General features: G+C 38.3%; 5 protein-coding genes across 7 annotated transcripts; 3 read left to right on the top strand and 2 right to left on the bottom strand.

The window, feature by feature from the left end:
* The first annotated feature begins 113 nt into the window (after nt 1-113).
* LOC137965749 (protein YCF54, chloroplastic-like) lies at nt 114-1,241 on the top strand. The gene is made up of 3 exons (XM_068812081.1): nt 114-379; nt 651-883; nt 963-1,241. Exons 1-3 carry the CDS (start codon nt 146-148, stop codon nt 1,153-1,155), a joined length of 660 nt encoding a protein of 219 aa, XP_068668182.1. The 5' UTR covers nt 114-145; the 3' UTR covers nt 1,156-1,241.
* On the bottom strand, nt 1,199-4,261 carry LOC137965748 (reticulon-like protein B1). 2 transcript variants are annotated; one of them, XM_068812080.1, is made up of 7 exons: nt 4,204-4,239; nt 4,056-4,102; nt 3,375-3,575; nt 2,580-2,760; nt 1,842-1,983; nt 1,679-1,748; nt 1,199-1,599 (listed from the first exon to the last, which is right to left on the bottom strand). In XM_068812080.1, the coding sequence occupies exons 3-7, from the start codon at nt 3,559-3,561 to the stop codon at nt 1,433-1,435; spliced, it is 747 nt and encodes a 248-aa protein (XP_068668181.1). In that variant the 5' UTR covers nt 3,562-3,575; nt 4,056-4,102; nt 4,204-4,239; the 3' UTR covers nt 1,199-1,432. The 2 variants fall into 2 exon arrangements, with proteins under 2 accessions (XP_068668181.1, XP_068668180.1); XM_068812079.1 differs by lacking the exon at nt 4,056-4,102 and having other exon boundaries at nt 4,204-4,261.
* Nucleotides 4,262-4,625: 364 nt separating this feature from the next.
* Nucleotides 4,626-7,011, bottom strand: LOC137966299 (unknown protein 1-like). The gene is made up of 2 exons (XM_068812880.1): nt 6,799-7,011; nt 4,626-5,839 (listed from the first exon to the last, which is right to left on the bottom strand). The coding sequence occupies exons 1-2, from the start codon at nt 7,009-7,011 to the stop codon at nt 5,141-5,143; spliced, it is 912 nt and encodes a 303-aa protein (XP_068668981.1). The 3' UTR covers nt 4,626-5,140.
* A 556-nt stretch (nt 7,012-7,567) lies between these two features.
* Nucleotides 7,568-9,500, top strand: LOC137966551 (unknown protein 1-like). The gene is made up of 2 exons (XM_068813213.1): nt 7,568-7,683; nt 8,261-9,500. Exon 2 carries the CDS (start codon nt 8,264-8,266, stop codon nt 8,954-8,956), a length of 693 nt encoding a protein of 230 aa, XP_068669314.1. The 5' UTR covers nt 7,568-7,683; nt 8,261-8,263; the 3' UTR covers nt 8,957-9,500.
* Nucleotides 9,501-10,835: 1,335 nt separating this feature from the next.
* LOC137965878 (zinc finger CCCH domain-containing protein 40-like) lies at nt 10,836-18,908 on the top strand. Of its 2 annotated transcripts, XM_068812251.1 has the most exons (6): nt 10,836-11,039; nt 11,575-11,645; nt 13,442-13,562; nt 14,501-14,770; nt 17,023-17,246; nt 17,870-18,908. In XM_068812251.1, exons 3-6 carry the CDS (start codon nt 13,458-13,460, stop codon nt 18,687-18,689), a joined length of 1,419 nt encoding a protein of 472 aa, XP_068668352.1. In that variant the 5' UTR covers nt 10,836-11,039; nt 11,575-11,645; nt 13,442-13,457; the 3' UTR covers nt 18,690-18,908. The 2 variants fall into 2 exon arrangements, with proteins under 2 accessions (XP_068668352.1, XP_068668353.1); XM_068812252.1 differs by lacking the exon at nt 11,575-11,645.
* The last annotated feature ends 1,309 nt before the right edge of the window (nt 18,909-20,217 follow it).

The following is a 20,217-nucleotide window of genomic DNA, read 5'->3' on the forward strand; positions in this document are numbered from 1 at the left end:
CCGGATCAGAACACAAGGCTTTTGAATTGGAAGGGCAAAAGCGGAAAAGCCTTTTCTTCAGATACGAGTAGATAAGATCTCTCTGCGAATCTCCAAATTCCAGAGCTCACTCTATCAGCTCCCGCACTCGCTTTATCACCGGAAAATGGTAGCGCCGGCAGCTCTATCTCTCGGCTCTTGCGCCGGACTCCCGGCGATGCAGAGCGAGAGACCTTTCCCCTCCATTGTTTCTCCGCGGAAGTTCATTTCCAGATCGTTCGGAAGTCGAAGCAAAGCTCTGTTTTTCTCGGACAAGAGAAGCTTCTCACGGTTTGCAGCGGTGACGCAAGCCGTCGCTATCGATTCCGAACAGCTCGGATCCTCTGATTCTTCTGAGCAGGTTGGAATTAATCTCTCCTTGCAGCTCAATTTTTCTAAGAGATCTTCGAAATTAGGACAATTCCTTTCGTTCGGATCGTTTGCTGTTTTCTTTTCATAAATCTCAGTGAATGCAGCTCCGAGTTTCTCACCGGATCAATTGAATTGCTCGAAATTCAAATCCAGATGCATCAATCATACATATCCTGAATTCCGTTTCGGTTATTTTATTTGCATTACTAGGAGTACGGAAAATTCTGGATCATGATCTTTTTGGATGTTTTCTTCTGTAGGAGAAACCCAAGAAATACTATTTCGTGGTGGCGAATGCGAAGTTCATGCTTGACGAAGAAGAGCATTTCCAGGAGCTCATGTTCGAGAGGCTGAGGAACTTCGAAGAGCGCAACAAGGAGCAGGATTTCTGGCTCGTCATTGAACCAAAATTGTTAGACAAATTCCCCGACATCACCAAGAGGTTGAAGAGACCCGCCGTTGCCCTCGTCTCGACCAATGGCCCTTGGATCACGTAAGACATTTCTCCTAACCTATAATGACAGATTTTTTTTCTCATCTTGGAATAATGTGTTCGCCGATGGCTGCTACAGGTTTATGAAGCTGAGACTGGATCGGGTGCTGGCAGAGAGCTTCGAGGCAGGCAATCTTGAAGAAGCTCTGGCCTCGAATCCAACAGAACTGAAGTTTGAGACGCCGGAGAAATGGGTGGCGCCATATCCCAAATACGAGTATGGATGGTGGGAGACATTTTTGCCGCCAGGAACCGGGAAGGAGCAAGCATGAACAGAGGTGTTTTATCTTCTTCTTTTTTTTCGGAGTAGCTGTAGAGACTAGACTATAAATATCAGATTAAATTCTCTGTTGAGTTACTGGTTTGCAAATGAGCACCGTTGCCTTGAAACAAGTAAGAAATTTGGCAACGGAACAACAATGAAATTTCAAGAAATTCTTGAATTTCTCAGAGGCTTATATAAGAAACATGGACTACTTCTCGATATGGAACTCAGAAATTGAACAAACAAGCCTCAACAGCTGAAGGGGAAAGAAGAGCTTCGTTACTCTAGAGCTTCTTGCTTTTGAAGGGACATTTGGGGATCTTCTGGAGCAGCTTTTCATCCAACTCCTTGTATTGTTTTCTGATTTCGATCCACCATTTCTCAGCGTAGTTATCCACAATGTCCTCGTGCTGTTCGTACAGAAACGGGACGGTATGCAACAGCACAAACACTGCAAGACAACAGTTTATGAGAGGGAATGAGCAGATGAAAAATGATGAATAAAGCTGAATTAGAGGAAGCTAACTCACCCATATAGACGAGGGTCAAGAAACTGAAGCAGCTGCCAACTACAGACAGTACCCACAAGGAAGCAATCACCTATGAAAACAATATTTTCCTCTTCTTTAAGACAGAAAGATACAGAAAAAAACTGAAAATTGCAGAAGGCAAAGTTATGTATAGAAACGTTACCATGAGAAACTTCTTCAAGTCTTTACCAGAGGCAACCTCTCGAAATGTAGAACAAGCTCGATTCATTTCATATCTCAGTGAAAGAGCAACGCTCACAAACAGGTCTTCAGGTAAGATAACTTCAGGAAATGTGGGCATAGATCTGATTTCGAAGACAGGCGGAGAAAAGCAAAAGTACAACATTCAGCCTATCAGTAACATAGATAGAAAATCAAGAAAAAATAAAGATAAAAAGGAATTCTCAGTAGCTTTAAGGAATGCTAGCAATAGTAGCCAACTTAGGCCGTCTTTTCCCAGTTGCTACAAATATGGATGATGAGGATCAAGAGTGCCGAGTAAGTGCAAAGAAGAAAGCAGAAAAGCTAATCTAAAACAGCCTTCTGACTCTATTTTGTAGCATAATGCTCACTAAACTTTCATAGTTGGCTTCATATTCAGAAATGAAGCAACCGGAGGATATCGGCCTTCAAGAGAATAAAATACAGTGAACTGTGAAGGACATGATATCATCTGGGTTTACAAAGTAACTTCACTGTATTAAAGAATAATCTCACATAGATTAGTGAGTACAAAGATCTTAAGTTAAGGAATTAATTTCTTATTAGTTTGGAAAAAACTTCCTAAGTTAGCTAGTCATTTTGGGATGAACCTTGGATCCAACTTCACACATTGAACATACAAAATGTTATAATCCATCGTCCAAAAATAAAAATATGATCAGTTACGGAAAAAACTGACCTATTGATGGCACATGATACATTGGACCAGCAGAACAATATCGCCAAGGAAAGAATTAGAGCATGGCAGACAAAAGTAAACAAGTGATATCCAAGCCACTCAAAGACTAGCCACAGAACAGTTGCTCCAACAAGTGTGGCTGCTGAAATCTGCTTGTTTCTCCATAAAATAATATCAGCAGCTGCAAAGATGGTAAAAAAAAAAACTATTTCAGTCATAAACAGAGTGAATCCACAAATTAAAGAGCTTTGCTTCACAATGTAAGTAGTCAAAAGATTGCTCTAGCAAAAGAGCAGAGTAGTCATGCCTTATTTCTTGCATCGACTTCAATCAAAACTAATCAGCTTATGGCTATGAACACAATCTTGTCATCAAGACCTTCACATAAATCTTGTTCAATCGTGTTAATGTCGATTACGTTGACGAATCTAAATAAACCACTCCTATCTGCGCAAGGATACTCGAGGGAGACTAGCAATAACAAAATGTTTATTGCTAGTAAGAATTGACAGAGATAAAGATAAGAATTGATAGAATTTGAGATCGTCTCAAAATTGTAACTCTGTAAACTCTGTTATAATACCTATGAACTCTGATCCAAGTTTCTTACAAATAATGACCAATTAAATAAAAATCTTTTAGTTGGTTTTAAACTGCAGAGTACTTTTCAAGGCAGCAAAAAATCAGAATTCTGCAATTGTTTTAAATAAATGCAAATCAACTTCCTGACGAACAATGAAATACGTCTGAAACAGAATGAAACTTTAATGAAAAATTAGGAGGAAAGCACATTACATTTTCCTCCACCGAGAGCCGAATGAACAGGCTTCTTCCTTCCAAACAACCGGAACTTCTTCGATGAGAGTGAGGTCCTGTCATTATCGGAATCGGAAGAAGACGTGGATTCGTCATGGTGATGAAGCTTCAATTTGATGTTATCCATAAGCGACTCTGAACCAATCTCTTCAATGGGTCCAGACATCCTCCTTTGCAAATCTAACAAAGATGAAGTTGAACAAAGCTCAATTGCAAATAAACTAGAACACATATTCATGTATTGTTGACGAGATCACGAGGTTAAGAGAAATTATGAAAGAAACAAATATGCAAGGAACAGTCGGCCGTTCAACGATGATCGAAGGCAGGCGAACGAGCTATTGGCGACAAATAAAAAAACTTGAAATATCGGATTGATGCATTCGCTCTTCGATTAGCAAACTGCCGTTCCTTTTCATGAAAGGAAAAATGAATAAAACTTAACCAAATCAAGGCAAAAATTAAGACGAACTTCGAAGTCGGAAGAATTGTGTAATAGCGTCGAAATTAAAAACACCGCGAATAATCAATCAGCTTACCAATAGGATCAAGCAAATAAATTCCAAAAATCGATGACCACAATACGAGCCATTAGGAAAAAAAATAACCTCCAGAATAACTTGAAAAGGAAACAGAATGCAAAGAAAGAAACAAGATAACCATGAACACATCCTCAAAACGATCATCTCCCGTGAAATCACCTGAATCTATAGAGAAAAAAACAGAGCAGAATAGGAAACAGAACGGCATTGTCAGCAATAATCAGATGAACAATGCCAAACGAAAACAAAGATCGACAAATCCATACCTTGACAGATCTCCGGGACCAGAATTCCGATTTTCCTCTCTCCTGGCTGTTTTCTTCCCTCTCCTCTCAAATTCATAGAAGAAAGAACGTCGCAGCGAGAGCATAACGCGTCCTTTCTTTCAGCATGAAAATCGACGAGCGGGAATTATCCACGTCATCATCTAACCCGCGATTCACGGAATCCGACGTGGCACAACAATGTCATTTAGGAGGTGGGATTCGGTTTTACATTAGGGTTCACGAGTGAAACAAAGGGGATTTCGATTAAGGGTGATTTCGTCATTTCACATATATTCAATTAATTTTGTTAAATAAGGTAAAAATATGAGTGCTTTCAATTTCAACTTGCTGGCCTTACCTATCCTGAGGTAACCAACTGAAACAGATTCCTCACCATTAGTTATCCTCAAGACAGCAACTCGAATGCAAAATTTCTTCTCTGATGGAAGATGATACAACAGAAAGCAAATGCCCCACTAGTAATATTACAGAGTTTTCCCATTCAGAAACAACATTACATACTTTCATCAGCTTAATTAAAATCACATTCTCTTTACAACCAAACACCCTTCCTTCACCTTCAACATCAGACACAACACTCAAATTCATCATACATGGACATTCTTATCATCAGCACTATAGGTATGTGCAGTTAACACCCACATAATGGGAGTTAGACTTACCAACTAAAACAATGGTGAGGGAAATCGAACCACCAAGCAGATCTTTTAAAGCTTACAAACCTCTGTGGTCAAGAGTACCTCCACTATAAGAAGTGCAAGAAATATCTTCCTTCCTTTGACACTTGCACTATTACCGGTCCGCATGATGGACTGTCATGCTAACAGGTAAGTTGGTCAACAACTGAAGAACTTCAACTTGAACACAAAAAGTTTCTAAACAACCAGTACTAGGCTGCAATGAGGTTCAGCCTGATTCAAAACTCAAGCTTTCGACATAAACTTGTGTCGGTTAAACCCTTTGACCTCCCAAGAGGTTTCGTGGGTGCTCCTGGACAGGTTTCAGCAATACCAGTTAATAGGGGCAAATGTTTAGGTGTCTCAAACTGAAGAAATGGACCATTTTCCGGAGACAAATTCTTTGATGAAACCTCATCCACATGTACTGAGACTACAACATCCATAATAGATTCATACATGGCTTCCAAGAAACTCTCTTCAGACTCTTCACCATCTAAACCCTCCATTGACTTACTATCTGAGTCAAATTTTAATTTTCTTGCCACTTGTGACCTTGATTCTCCCAGAGGTTTTTTACGAGGCGCAAGGGCCAGCTCCTCAGGTCCAGGAGCAAAGGGGTTGAAAACATGACTTCTTGGAGTGCAAATATCAGGAGTTGAACCAGTCCATTCAGTTGCATCAGAATCGGAGACTTTTTCTCTCAATGGTGTTGAAGAAGATGAGCTTGAAGTAAGGGGAGAGTCGCTTCCCACCCCTGCAATCTCATTTCCTCTGTCTGCAGGAGTCCGGGGCCCTATAGGGTTGCAGTCAAGTACACTGAAATGCTTGGTCTCTTTAATATTTGCAACCCCAGATAAATCCAAGTAAGAAGATTCACATGTAGAACAAGGTATTACAGACTCCAGCTTCTCAATCCCAATCTCCGAACCCATATTCTGGAAAAAAATTAAGTGAAAAAGATAAAGAAAAGAGAAAATTAACATAACGAAATTATTTGAATGTATTATAACTGCTTTACAACATCTGGAAGAAGATAATACGAGAAGAGACACAGCAAGAAAATTCTACCTATCTCTTACCCTCTCGAATTTTCAGAGAAAATAATGATCTAGGGAATTCACCTGACATAACCCATTATTTGAGATCATCCTCAAAAGGATTATAGGATCTCTATCCAAAGAATTCCAAGTTAACTTGATCAAAGGGAAAAACATTATTCACATACAATGAGAACTCAAACTCAATAATGTCATTCAAATGCTCGGTTAAATTTCAATAGAAAAACAGCAAAATGTAAAGTAACTTCTCCGCAGAAAAATCGGTTCCCTAATTGATATCGCAAAAGCAGAAAAACAAAGGGAAAAAGAAAATATAGACTGCGAGTTAATGACACATAAAACAGACCAAAATTGCAGAATGATCTAGACAAATGTAGCAGACTCACGCCAATAATGGGTTAAAACGGACAACCGTAACCTCAGTAACGAAAATTCTACTGATAAATCAGATGATAAATAACAGAAAAAAAAAACACAACGATCTTGACAAATGTAGCGAACTCTCGCCAAGAAAACGAAAAAACAGACAACCATAACCTCGGAAACGGAATCTCTACGAACAAATCATACCACGAAAACCTTAGAACTCTATAAGAAACTGCATTTTTTTCGTACACCAACCTAAACAAATAAAACCCAAAATTCCCATACACGGGCAATGAAAACCGACCCAAATCGAAACACCCCAAACCCCGACTGCCATGCTGATGCAAAAAAATCACCTTCCAAGAACACGAAAATACCCACGACGGTAAAGCCCTACAAAACACAATACAATCTACATCGATTTAGAAAAGCAGAAAATCGCAAGCATTAAACACCGTGACTCGATATACCTGAAGACGAACGTCCGGGGAGCTATGCGTACCAGGCCAAAGAAAAGATGAATCAGACGAATGAAGACACTCGAGATACAGTCCTGTGCAGAAAAATGGAGGGAAAGCGAAGGGGCTGAAAGAGAGGGAAGGTAGAGGGTTAAAAGCGGACGCGAAAAGGAAGGAGATCAAAGAACGCGAACGCGAGAGATGTTTCCCCAAAAGAGACGTCATCGTGACCGTGGAACGTATTGGACCCAGTCACATTAACGGCTGCTAAGGCATCTGGAAAGGATCCGCGTTTTGCTCCGACAGCCATAACCGGAGCAGGTGTTTCCCTAAACTTCCCTAAATTTGCTGGTGCCTGATGGTTTTTCCATTCGCTGAGTTGACTCGTCACTCGGACTAGTAAAAAACGAAAAAAATGGACTGGCAAGTGAGAGGAGGGCTCTCCCCCTTTTTATTTTTTAAATAAATATTTAATAGAAAATTAATTTAATTGTTCATACGCCCATTTTTTTTTCCGAATAGAAAAAGTTGGAAAATACAAATCATTATTTGATTTTTTTTCTGCAATTGTACAAATGAGTTGCCATTTTACCCCCAAAATCCTTGTTTTTACCTTCGTCTTCTTCATGTAATTCATGGAAGCTACCAGTTTTTGATTTTACTCGAGAAAAAACACAGATGTCCTCTGTATCCAGCTGAATTCTTTATTGAGAAGCCATAAGCTGGCTTCATTATTTAGCTATTATTACTGGCCAGTCCCAAGAGATTCCAGCGACAAAGCTGGTCGTGGTATCCTTCCATTGGCTGGAGGAACCGCACACGGATCGCCTGAAGCCCGTTTCCCTCCATTTTTTTCTCTGCGCAGGAGTTCTCCGATCTTCGCATCCGTTGGCTCAGGTAATTATGACCCCTTTTGTGTTTATAGCGTTTGATTGTCTCGAGTTGTGTTGGTTACTTGTTAAGAAGAGAGTGACCTCTTCGAGCTGCTTTTCTCAATCCGTAGGTCGAAGATTTGTTTGGTTTTTGTTGTTTTCTGTTGGTGTTCATTCGGGAGTTTCTATACCCACTGATTGATTTTCTTAAATGCACGGCGATCTCGGGTGAGTGTCTTTCGGCTTGAGAATCCACCTTTTTACACCCGAAATGTGGTAAATTGGAGGAATCAGGGTCTAATTTTTTCTTCTTGGTTTCAGTTGTTGGTAGAAATCAGAAATTGTTGTGGATTTTGTGATAGTAAGTTGCAAACCCTGTTTTGTTTTGTTTTCTTTTATTTTTGTTTTTTATGAATTGGCGGAGCGGTTGTTCGACGTTGAAGACGATTTCATATATGGTTCTGCCTTTATTGAATCTTTCATTTGTTTTGAAAACTGGCAGAGTAAGAGACGATCAAATTTCTGCTATCTTAGCTTCCCTATATTGCATTGCTTGTGTGTTTCTGTTAATTTTGCTTGTTTTTCTTTTTGATTGCATCCAGCATATGGCTTCTGAGATTAGGATTGAGAAAAGACAGTCAGGAATTCCCTCTTCTTCTGATACCTGTTACATGGAGGCAACCAAGACTGCACATATTAAAGATGCCAAGCATTGGAATGTGTTCGACTGTAACCCTGTAGGACCCGTTACACCTCTTCCAGACAGAGGAAATGTGATTGCACTTGCCGGAAGTGAAACACCCCTAACGTCAACCTCCGCTTCTTCGACATCTTTAAGATTAACTTCATCCAATGGCGATGAAATGGAGTTAACAGGTTCAAGTCCTGATGTTGGTACTCCAAAGAGCCATGTCTTCAATCCCTTTGCTCCTGGACCTGAAGAGATGAACCTTGCTCCTCGTAAGATGCCTCTGGAAGAATCACGGTCACGTGTAGCACGGAGATTACTATTTGATTCAGATTGCAATTCTGTAGAGAGTTTAGGTGAGGAGTATGAAGAGTCTCTTTTGGATGCCATTTATGAATCTATTTTGGATTTTGTTCTCTCAAAGCAGGTGGCTGAGATTTCATCATTGAACTTACCGTTGGAATGTAGTTTGTTGAACGTGTTCCAGACACCTAGACATTTGCCTCGATTAACAGGTTTTGCTGACACCTGCCCTGGAGCACCGATGAAGCCTCTTGGGGGATCAAGAGTTTTTACTCATACGAGTTTATACCGCAAACTTGAGTTTTGAGTCAGGGTCGAGGTTAACAGAAATATTTGTGCCACTGAGAGTTCCTCAGGCTTGATCTGCTGGACTGTTTGAGGCTGCATCATGTTCATCCTCCAATGGTCTGAGCATCAGACGAAGGAACCTGAGATTTAGACGTTGCTCTTTTCATATTGGATGCGTTTATCAAGTCCTGGAGGAGAATACCTTCAGGAATCATGCAGGAAGTTTGGTCGTTTTGACATTTACAGTGATTACTGGAGTTATTAGTTCTTCGAAGTTCTATCTTCTAGGTGGAGGCTCTTTAAGTTCCCTAACTATTTTCACAAATCTAACACCTTTTATGGGTATTACATGTGAATTTCCTAAAATGCTGGTGATAATATATGGTGGCTTTCCGATGAATCTTGAAGTGGAGATAGGGCATGAGGATGTATTAAGCTGGTAAATTTTTTTATTGTACTGATGAATGTTTGTAACACCCTTTGTTTTTTTTTGAATGGGCAAGTTGAAATCTCATTAATGAGGCATTTGTATAAATCATAATGAGAAATAATCTTTGATAATCTTTGTTTTCGTAGTTTTTAGTAGTGATTTCAATGGAAGTTTATGATTCCTAACTACTTTTTGAGCTAGAAAAGTTCATGATTCTGCAGAGTATTGATAGGGCAGATACAAGTGTTATAAATCTGCAGCTTTTATCTTCAGTTAAAACTGTATTCTTCAATTAAGATCTGGGACAAGTATGTCTGGTTAGAAATACTTGAAAATTAGAGAAGATCTTGTAGTGAATCTATGAGATTGGCAAAAGAACTGCTTTCTGTATAGAACAGATTTTTCAGATAACTGTAACCAGGTTAGTTTAGAAGAGAGTTTGCTTCATGGCAGTCGAATTGTTAAACCTTTCAACGTCGAAGGCATCAACGGACTTCCATGAGAAAATTTCCAGGATTCAGAAGAAAAAACAATCAAATCTGGTTCAGTAGAAACATGTTCTGGTCATATGACCAATCGATTTAGAGCAAATTCACAAGGCTGCAGTGGTACGTTCGAAAATGGTAAATCCCCCGGGAGTGTTTGAGGGGTTCTCCATCATCCCTGAAGTAGATGCAGATCACCATGACGCCGCCCAAGACCTCCACCGGCTTAACGCTGATAACCCCAGTATCGTACAGACGGACCAAACGATCCGTCACCGTGAATTTCCCATCGTTGTCTTCCAGCGCTTTCTTCAGCTGGATGCAGTTTTTCTACTCCCACGTCCCGCCTGGTTCGTCCCTGATCCGCAGTTTGATCTTCACGGTATCCATTGGTCGGCTCTCGCGGCAACGGATGCAAGCGAGTGAGCCGTCGTGTTCCACGATTCCGCCGAAGAAGCTGTCTGCGGAGGCGAGGTCCGGGTCAGTATCGTACCGGAAAAGTTGATCGAAAACGACCCAGTACAGAATCCCGTTCATGAAAACCGGCAACGTTTCCATGATCAATCGGCCCGTGACTAGAACCAACGCGCGCAGCGGATAGTTCCCATATCCCGGTCTCAGATGAGAACAACCTGAACAATTGTTCCGAACAGAGGAGGATCCGCTGTCAGTAACACCACAATGACGAGCTTGTAATGGAAAATCGGGTTCGGCGCAGAGTCGAACGCCAGCGCCGACGAGAGAATCATCTTCCGTGCCGAGGGGACGATATAGCACTCTACATGCGACGTGTTGCGACGTTGCCGGTCAAGGATGATGTGGCAAATTGACTATCCAGCGTGGAATTTAGACCAGTCAAAATTAGTATTTTCTTAATTATATTTATAAAATTTTAAATTAGTTATTTTATGAATAAGAAAAAAAGGTGAAAAACCCCATGTCAACAGGAAACAGACATGCAGCTTCATTTAAACCCCTTCCTCTTTCTACCACAACCCAAATATGAATCCTATCAGCCCGTCGATTCGCCGCCTGCTACCGGTTTCTTGGTTCAACTTCTCTCCTCGCTGTGCCTGCCCCGAATCGAAGCTCCTCAGCTCGAATCGCCTGTGACCCACTATAAGCACTGGCTTGAGGAAGAGAAAGCCCTGTTGGGTTTCTTCTGTCTTGGTTGCTCGTTTTCTCAGGTAATGCAATGGCTACGTTGCTTATATGAATTTCGACTCTACTTTCTGAGATTTATCAAGGGTTTTCCTCTTACTGGGGTTTTATCTCCTAAACTGTTTTTCTGATTCGAATGAGGAGACAGATTTTCGTACTTTTTGTTACTCAACTCCTTTCTCTTCTATAAGATGGTGGGATGACATTTCGTTACTCCTTTTTCGACCTATCCTAATTTGAAGGGTTTGTTCACTATCTGAAGGGTTTCGAAGGTATTTGATATGCTAATAACCGTGTCTATCTGTTTTATGGGACTGCGCTATTAGAGTCGTCATCGAGGAGGGTCTTACTTTTATTTCCTTTAGGGTTTAGATTCCTCTGCTGTAAGGGGATCCCCTATTTATTTTGTGGGATTCTCTGAGTTATTAATGGATGAAGAGGTGAATATACGAAGTCATTTTTTTCCGTGCTTTTGTCCGGTTGTCGTCTTGAAATTGTCTACTTGAAATATTACTTGTGAATCTTTATCTATTTTTATCTGACTTTTAATATTCATTAAAGTTTTTGAAGTCAGCTGAGAGTTAGGGAGGCGATTGGGTTGACAAAGGAGTGGTGCTGCTTGGTTCATCTAGGTATTGAGATTCTCTTGGTGATAAGAGTTCATGCTTGTAACAACTTTGATGCTATTCTTATCTGTTCGAATTTTTTGATATCCTATATGCAAGTTACTATTCTCGGTTCTGGTGTCCTATTATAATGAATTATCTTGCCCTAGAAGTGCACTCATGTCAACTGAGAAGTGCATAAATGACCTAGTTAAAGTATATGAAGTTTGACTTGGAAAAGATTGGTTTAAAGTTTGATGGATTGGGGACTCCACATCAAGCTCTCTCCCAATTGCACTTATGTTTATTGCTTGTCAAAATATACTGAGGTCTCCAATAGATCATTGTTGGAGAGATGGACCCTCCTACCCAATCCCCACCTCCACCCCCTCAACCTTTCCCCACTCCCATCCATTCTTCCACCCCCATCCACTCTTTTAGCTGTTTTCTTGCTGGATTTTTGTGATTCCTGCTGTTGTTTCACTTAGCATGGGCCTTTAGTATAATATCTTTTCTTTCGAAAAGAAAGTTGATGGATGAGAATCAGGGAAAAAAATCATACACATACTCTACTACACATTGATCTACCTTGGGGACTATGAATTGATCAAAATGACTGATCCATCCAATGGTGTTAGCCCCTCTTTGACGCACTATTGTTGATCTTTTGTCAAAATATGGTAACATTTCATTCTTCTCATAGATTTGGAAGAGAAAGAAGGGTCCTTTGCCTACCAATTCACTACATTGATGAATGGTTTCCAGGATTCCAGATCTCTGATTAGTTATTTGAATATGAAAATCTAGCCGGAGTCATATTGAGTCTGACCTTAATATAGATTCATGTAATTAGTGTAATAAGTCTCTTTAACTATAATCAGCTACCCCATAAAAAAGAAACCTTCAGCAAGTTTCACTTTTTTTTGGGACGTAGATCTTTAGGTGTTTTTCAAACTTGTTTCCATAGTTCAAGGGTGCCGTTTGATTTGAGATGAAATAAAATAAAGAAAAGGAAATCTAGAGGACTTTAGTTAGAACTGAGCTTTTTCCAGCTAGTTACTTCTTCATTTTATTTATTTTCTCACTCTTCAAATGAAATATCCTTTTCTTTTGGTTTTTATTTAACTATCCCTAAGTGGCTAGTCATTTTGGGATAGGGCCTTCGACCTAAATTGAACAACTATGAAAGGTCATAGGCTTGCAAAAAAAATAGACTCCTGAAACAGTCTTAATGGGGTGGAGTGAGTTTCTGGAACCTACAAAGAGGAAAAGAAACTTTTAGAATATGAAAAATAAAATGAAAGAGTAAGTATCAAATCTGTATATAACTAATAGGAAACATAATCAGATGATTAAAAGTTATACAATTAAGGAAGAGCTCTGTAATAAATAATAAAATTAAGTAATCAAATCATTTTATGTTATTTTCATTGAAATACTTCGGAGAAAGAATCCTTTTTATTGTTTCTGAAGCATTACTGAACCAATTTAAATCTTTTCAAAATAGGTTGAGTTATTCTGACACATATGCCTATTGAGTAAAGAATTCTGTTCAAGCCCCATTTAGACTCCTTGGTTGGGGAATGGTGACTATGAATATAAATTTTAATTAACTCATCAATAATCTCTTTATTGTTTGGTAAAGGATAGGAGCCTTGAGAGGTGGTGGTAAAATTTAAATAAAGATAGACATAATTTATGGTCTTCATTGTTTCCTTTAGATTCAAAACTTGAAAAGAACATTCTACACTGAAAGGAGATGAAAAGGTCTTACTTTTTGTTCAAACTGCCACTTAGAGAATTCTTTTGTTGTTTCTTTGCAGATTTTTATCTAGTTAGATGGCGCATCGACTATTGAGAGATGTAGAGGCCGATGGCTGGGAGCGTTCTGATTTTCCTATAATATGTGAATCCTGTCTTGGGGATAATCCCTATGTTCGAATGGTAAAGTTCAGTCATTTCAGCGTTATTTCTGGTTGTTGGCTGTTTGTTCATGTTAGGATTTTTATCTTATTTTTCTTTTATAACTATGATTCTCCATGTGGTGACTGGTTGTCTGGGCTTTATCTTTTGTATTGTTATGAAACCGCTAAGAAATTTCATCATACACCCTTCCGCATATGGTTATTTTTTCTAGACGGCAACATTATTTTTAAATTGATTTGATCCCAAGACCTTATCATTTGTGCTTCTCTAGGCATACTTCATCAAATTCTGGTACCAACTATGCAGTTTTTATCATTTTTATATTTAGAGTTAGGACAGACTTCTTTCAAGGGTCTTTTGAATTTCACTCATATCATTTGATGGTCCCATTTTCTTGTCTGTCCATCAACAGACATCAGCAATTAGGGAAAAATCTATTTCCTTATCCAGATCTTTTGATTCTGTTTAACTTGGAGGTATGTATTTGAATTACTATATTATTGGAATCCAGATTATCAACAAGATGACAGGCATTAGTCATTTGTTGCTAACCAAGGTAAATAAAATTTTCTAGTCTTGAGTATCTGAATGTGGAGGTGTGTATATGACCTACTTTGCTGAGCTTGTCTTATAGTTTTTTGAGTCTGTAATTTTATGCTCTATGGGTTCTTAATGTGATGTAATGGGTTCAAGTCTAACAGGTTTTGGGTGTCTAATGTAGACACTAACTTTTCAAATTTTATTTTATCCTAAAAAAGAAAATAAAATATTTCTTGGATAGACCATGGACGAACTATTTGTATGATGTTCTATTTTATTGTCTTTGACTCTGTTTAAGTGTCTATGACTGGAAAGATGTCATGTCTCAGAAGATAGATTCTTATGATCCATTTGGTTTCAGTAAAGATTTGAGGGATAATGGTCTTAATACATTTTTTTTTCACTTAATTGTGCAGACAAAAGCTGATTATGATAAAGAGTGCAAAATTTGTACGAGACCATTTACTGTTTTCAGATGGAGGCCTGGTCGAGATGCAAGATTTAAAAAGACAGAGGTGTGCCAAACATGCAGCAAGTTGAAAAATGTCTGCCAAGTGTGTCTTCTTGATCTTGAATATGGATTGCCTGTTCAAGTTCGAGATACTGCTTTAGCTATAACCTCACATGATTCTATTCCAAAAAGTGATGTAAACAGAGAATATTTTGCTGAAGAACATGATAGAAGGGTATGTAGACCTGTGCTTTTCTATTTTTTTACTAGGGGCTTCTTTGCTTTTGTTATTTGTTATAAAAATCTGTGTGAAGTTGTTTCATATAGAAACCAGGAAAAACAGCTTTTGGTTGAAAATTGAGTAAGAGTAAATATCTATTGCATGTTATTGTTTTTTCTAAATTGAGCTTCCTTCCTACTTTAATTTCTATTGCATGTTATGGTTCTTCTAAATTAAGCTTCCTTTTCTTTTTTTTTCTTTTTTTTTGGAGGAAAAAAAGCTACTTTTCTACTTCAAGTCAACAAGACTGACATAATGACCATGGCGAGTCTTGGATCATTTTTTTTTTTTGTGTAGTTGCTTTATTGATTGTTTAAATGGAGTATCTTGCTGTAGCCTTTCTAGTTACTATTATCATTTAATCTTGTTTGTCCTGTCTGAGTTTGATTTGTAATGCAATGTAATGGCATGCAGCTTTTGTCCCCACCCCCCCTTACCCCCCTACCTGGCTTTTATTTTTGGGGGCTTTGTTTTGTATTCCTCTCTATTTTGCAATGAAATTTGTCTCATGCTTTCTCCAAAATAATAATAATTGGTCTGTGATACTGCATTTATTCATACCTGATAGAGAGGACAGCCTCATTCGGTTTCATACTGCTTTCATTGTAAGAAAATTTTGGGAGGGTATATTTTGACTCAAGAGTGAGGCAATATATCTCATTATTTTTCTTTGGGTTGTTCTAGTGTCTTTGCTTGCTTTATCTGCCCATATCTTCCTACCTGGCTACATGGAATTTAGCACACTTTTTTATTGTATATTTTTTTCTCAAAGAGGATGTTCTGCTGATGAATGTGTTCTTAAACTTGCTTTGGGTGGTCCAAATCAATTGCACTCACTAAAATTTGGAAAATTTTTGAAAAGGAAAACTTGATGAATATATCTCTTGGTTGGGCAAATTTTTTATTGAAAGTATTTAACCCCAAAAGAACCTATAAAAATAAGCTTTCTTGCTATATTTGTGGTCAGACTGAGCATTTAGCTAATACCTGTCCTAAAAGACAAAACATAAACTCAAAAAGATCAACCTTAGTAGAAAACGTCCAACAAAACCTAATTGAGGTAGATGAATATATGTCCGACACAGAATCCATCTATAGTATAGTTAGTCTCCCTACTATGTCAGAAGACTCTTCAGATTCAGATGATGATCTTATTCTCGATTTAGACTTAGACGGGCATCTTGATCTCATGGAAACCACTACCGAATGCGCCCATTCCTGGTTATGGTTTACCGGCCTAGACAGTAACCCCTGTTTTCAATGCCAATGGTATCCCAGCAAAAAGCAAAGGGCAAAATGCTCCCTCTGCTTTACAGAGGCTTGTCTTCCTTGTCTGAAACAATTAGGTATCACACCTACTGAGCCCTTTCAACCAGATAAAATTTACAACACTAAATTAGAAATTATAGCTTGAAAGATAGATAACTGTGAAGCTGAAATATCTATCCTCAAGCATAGACTTGATACTATTGATGAATATATCTCTTGGTTGGGCAAATTTTTTATTGAAAGTATTTCAGTGCTGCAAGTCCCAGTATAGATTTTACAATAGTAATCAATGCTTTAGCATTAGTGTGGTGGATTGGCTGGGCAGAGTCGAAATATTCTGCCACTTGAACCTTTTTCTATGAAATATTGGAGGACTTATTTTTTTTTAAAAAAATGTTAATAGAGAACTAATATGCATTCAGTATGCGATTAAAGTTTTCTCTATTATCCTATTATTAATGAGTTGTGGGGATATCCAACTTGGGTTAATCCTACCTGGTCCGCTGCTTTGGGTTATTAGAGAAATCTGCTCTCCTCTCGTCATTGTCTGTGTTTTGTAGAAAAAAGACCGCTCTTATGTTTAGAACTGCCATCAAGGTCTCCAGCTTTTGTTCAAGCTAGTTCAATCTTCCACTCTGTCAGTGCATTGACTATAGTTAGTCTTTGTTTATCAATTACTGGTCTTAGTTACAGTCTAATTTAAAAGTGCTAAGTTGCAGTGTGCTTCATTGCGAGAAAATTCTGGTATCCTATGTTGCATGAAGTAGCTGGAGTCTTAGTTTTAACACACATGCTCACAGGCTGTCCTGCTTCAGTGACTAATCATGCGTGCATAAGTTTGTCTGACATTTTGTAAAAAATGGTATATTTTCCTTGCAGTCTTTTATTATTCTGTTTCTCATTGGTTTATCTTGTGTAAATGACTCTGCTTTTTACAGGCTAGAGCTGGCCTAGATTATGAATCCTCATACGGGAAGGCACGACCAAATGACACCATCTTAAAGCTTCAACGGACATCACCATATTACAAAAGAAATCGTGCACATGTTTGTAGTTTCTATGTTCGTGGGGAATGTACAAGAGGTGCAGAGTGTCCATATCGTCATGAAATGCCTATAACTGGAGAATTATCTCAGCAAAATATAAAAGATCGTTATTATGGGTGCGTATTTGCTTTTTGCTTCTTATTTCTAAGGTCTTATTCATAGTAGTGAATAGAAATTTTACTGAATTTTATGTGAAACATACTGAATGTTGATGATGCAACATTTGCTTGTTTCAAGTACTGTTGTTAGATGAGTTTTTTTTATGTTATATTTTACTCCTCAAGTTGTTGTGAATGAGAGAAGTTGTTCTGAGCTAGTAACCAAAGCTTCTAATCTGTTATACCTAATTTAATTTATTTAACTTGTCAAATGCTAGCCTCTAAAAAAAAGCTAGGTGGTGATGAATTTCAATTTGTTTTTTTTTTTCTCAAGTGATTTCTTATTTCATGTCCTATTGTGTTTTGCATTTGCAAGACAGTGAGGGCTATGTATGGTTTTGGCAAAGGGAAGGTTGATACCGAGGGTTGCGCATGAATTTAGCTAGATACTGAACATTGAGATGTTCTTTTCTTTTTCTTTCTGAATGTGAACTACAAAATTCTTTCCTCTACATAGTTCTGTCTCTAAGCTTCGAGAATAAGCATGTGCTTTGGATGCTTCACTGTTTTGGCTCCAAAGTTTTGAGATAGATTATGCTGCTCATTTAACTGAATGCGTGCATGCTTCCATGTTTCTGCAGGGTCAATGATCCAGTTGCACTGAAGCTTCTGAGCAAGGCAGGCGAAATGCCATCCCTTGCGCCTCCTGAGGATGAGAGTATAAAGACTCTCTATGTGGGTGGCCTTGATGCTAGAATTACAGAGCAAGATCTGCGTGATCGCTTTTACGCTCATGGTGAGATCGAGTCCATACGCTTAGTGCCCCAACGAGCTTGTGCTTTTGTTACCTACACAACCAGGGAAGGTGCAGAGAAAGCAGCTGAAGAACTGTCAAATAAATTAGTGATAAACGGTTTAAGACTGAAGTTGATGTGGGGGAGACCTCAGGCTCCAAAGCCTGAAACAGAGAACCAAGATAACATGGCAGGAAGTGTAGCTCATGGAGGGATGCTTCCCAGGGCTGTCATATCGCAACAGCAGACTCAACATCCCCAGCCACCAGGGACTCAAGACCAGCCACAATATTACAACTACTTCAATATTCCAGTACCGGCTCAACCTGAGAGGGCATACTACCCTTCCATGGATCCTCAGAGAATGGGTGCAGTTGTTCCATCGCAGGAAGCGACTGGAGGTTCTGCAAGCGGGTCTGGTGATGGCAAAGCAGAAAAGCAACCAGCAGCACCACCACCAGGACAGTTTCCTTATCCTGGTCCACCTCATCCAGGTCCATCTCATCCAGGTCAGTACCAGCAGTTCTATCCCCAGTATGGGTACATGCATCCTCCACCACCTCCACCACCCTATCAACAGTATCCCCATCCATATCAGTCTGGAGGACCGCCTCCGCCTCCACCTCCGGCAGGTCAGCAGCAATATTATCCTCCTCGTCCCAACTAGTCCATATCCCTATTGAGATTCTTGTTACTGATGGATTATTCAAGGGAATGGCAGGGTTCTGACCTTTTGGGATGAATGCTCATGTCTACAAAAGAATTCTGGGGCTGTCTATGACAGATAAGAATGTGAGCAAAAATTGAGAGTTAACATTTTTTTTTATTTGGATAGGGGTAACATGGATTTATGAAGAGATTGGTTCTAATCAACTTCTAGGTTTTATCCAAGTTCTTCATTAATTAGATACTAGGTTTTATCCTAGATCTTCATTAATTTGATAGAGAGTTAGATATAGGTACAAGGCTGATCCAATTTTGGTGCTGAACATGTGAAATGGTTATCTAATTCGATCCAATTTTGATGCGAATGATTGATAATTGGTGTATTGTACCTAGGGCTGGCAACGAGCCGAGTCGAGCCCGAACTTGTTTATGTTTGAGTCGAGTTTGATTTAAATATTTCGAGTCTAGTTTCGTCTCTACCCTAAAATTGTTACCGAGTTCGTGTTATCGAGTTCGAGCCCAAAAATTTTAACCGAGTTCGAGTCGAGTTGAGTTTCAACATGTATTTAAAATTTTTTTAAAAATATATATCAAATAAATTGTATATAAAATTATGTATACATTTTACATAAAATTAGGCATGACCTTAACATAAATTTGGGCATAACTTATATATATAATACATGTATAAGATTGGGTAAGACCTCTATTTAAAATTGAGCATAATCTATATATATAATACTTGTATAAAATTCGGCATGACTTCTACTTAAAATTGGACATAATCTATATACATAATACTTATATAAACACTCCATAAAATTGCCTATACATTCCATAAACACTCCATGAAATTATTTATATACTCTATAAAATAGTCTAAACACTCCGTACACTGTATACAATAATCAAACACAATAAAATTAAATGAAATATCACTATCAATTTACAATCACCCACGTAAAAATTATAAATCCATTATAAATTTACAAAGTATAGTTGTTTTTCTTCATGCTAGAAAATAATATACGTCCCTACATGACCAAAATCTCCACCTATGACAAAAACAAAAAAATAAAATTAGTTATTATTAGATAAAAACATACTCTTCTACTACTAGTTACTTAATATCGCTAAAAATATTAAAATTACCATGATGAGAAAAACATGAAAAATCATGTAGCTGGTAGCATTATCTTTACACTCTTCTTCTCAAGCTGTAATCATAAAACAAAATTTTAATAAATAAAACTAAAAAATATTAAAAAATATCATAATAAATAATTAATCAAAGAAATTCACCTTTTGATTTTTCTTTACATCGTGAAGAACCCAAACCCAATCACTGCCACAAATCAAAACTTGAATTGTATTTGATGCTAACGAAGAACGATACGAGTTTATTACTAAACGTAGACTTTGAAGCTACTACGGATATGAGAATTATAAATGGGGGTTAGTCAATAAACTTAAAATTTGAAGTTCCTCTTCATCTCCTGCTTCAAATTCATTTCATTCATCTACATGAA

Source organism: Aristolochia californica, unplaced genomic scaffold (assembly GCF_029961685.1).
Source record: "Aristolochia californica isolate CCGP_79_NKW_82.1479 unplaced genomic scaffold, dmAriCali1.0.hap1 SCAF_5, whole genome shotgun sequence".
NCBI classification, from domain to species: Eukaryota; Viridiplantae; Streptophyta; class Magnoliopsida; order Piperales; family Aristolochiaceae; genus Aristolochia; species Aristolochia californica.

Coding starts and splice junctions, on each gene's coding strand:
- LOC137965878 (XM_068812251.1), top strand. CDS start 13,458: ATGGCGCATCGACTATTGAGAGATGTAGAGGCCGATGGCTGGGAGCGT. Junction 13,563..14,500: donor ATAATCCCTATGTTCGAATG/GTAAAGTTCAGT, acceptor TTAATTGTGCAG/ACAAAAGCTGATTATGATAA. Junction 14,771..17,022: donor CTGAAGAACATGATAGAAGG/GTATGTAGACCT, acceptor TGCTTTTTACAG/GCTAGAGCTGGCCTAGATTA.
- LOC137966551 (XM_068813213.1), top strand. CDS start 8,264: ATGGCTTCTGAGATTAGGATTGAGAAAAGACAGTCAGGAATTCCCTCT.
- LOC137966299 (XM_068812880.1), bottom strand. CDS start 7,011: ATGACGTCTCTTTTGGGGAAACATCTCTCGCGTTCGCGTTCTTTGATC. Junction 5,840..6,798: donor CCCCGGACGTTCGTCTTCAG/GTATATCGAGTC, acceptor ATTTTTTTCCAG/AATATGGGTTCGGAGATTGG.
- LOC137965748 (XM_068812079.1), bottom strand. CDS start 3,561: ATGTCTGGACCCATTGAAGAGATTGGTTCAGAGTCGCTTATGGATAAC. Junction 2,761..3,374: donor GGCTCTCGGTGGAGGAAAAT/GTAATGTGCTTT, acceptor CCATCTTTGCAG/CTGCTGATATTATTTTATGG. Junction 1,984..2,579: donor GTATCATGTGCCATCAATAG/GTCAGTTTTTTC, acceptor CTTCGAAATCAG/ATCTATGCCCACATTTCCTG.
- LOC137965749 (XM_068812081.1), top strand. CDS start 146: ATGGTAGCGCCGGCAGCTCTATCTCTCGGCTCTTGCGCCGGACTCCCG. Junction 380..650: donor CCTCTGATTCTTCTGAGCAG/GTTGGAATTAAT, acceptor TTTCTTCTGTAG/GAGAAACCCAAGAAATACTA. Junction 884..962: donor ACCAATGGCCCTTGGATCAC/GTAAGACATTTC, acceptor TGGCTGCTACAG/GTTTATGAAGCTGAGACTGG.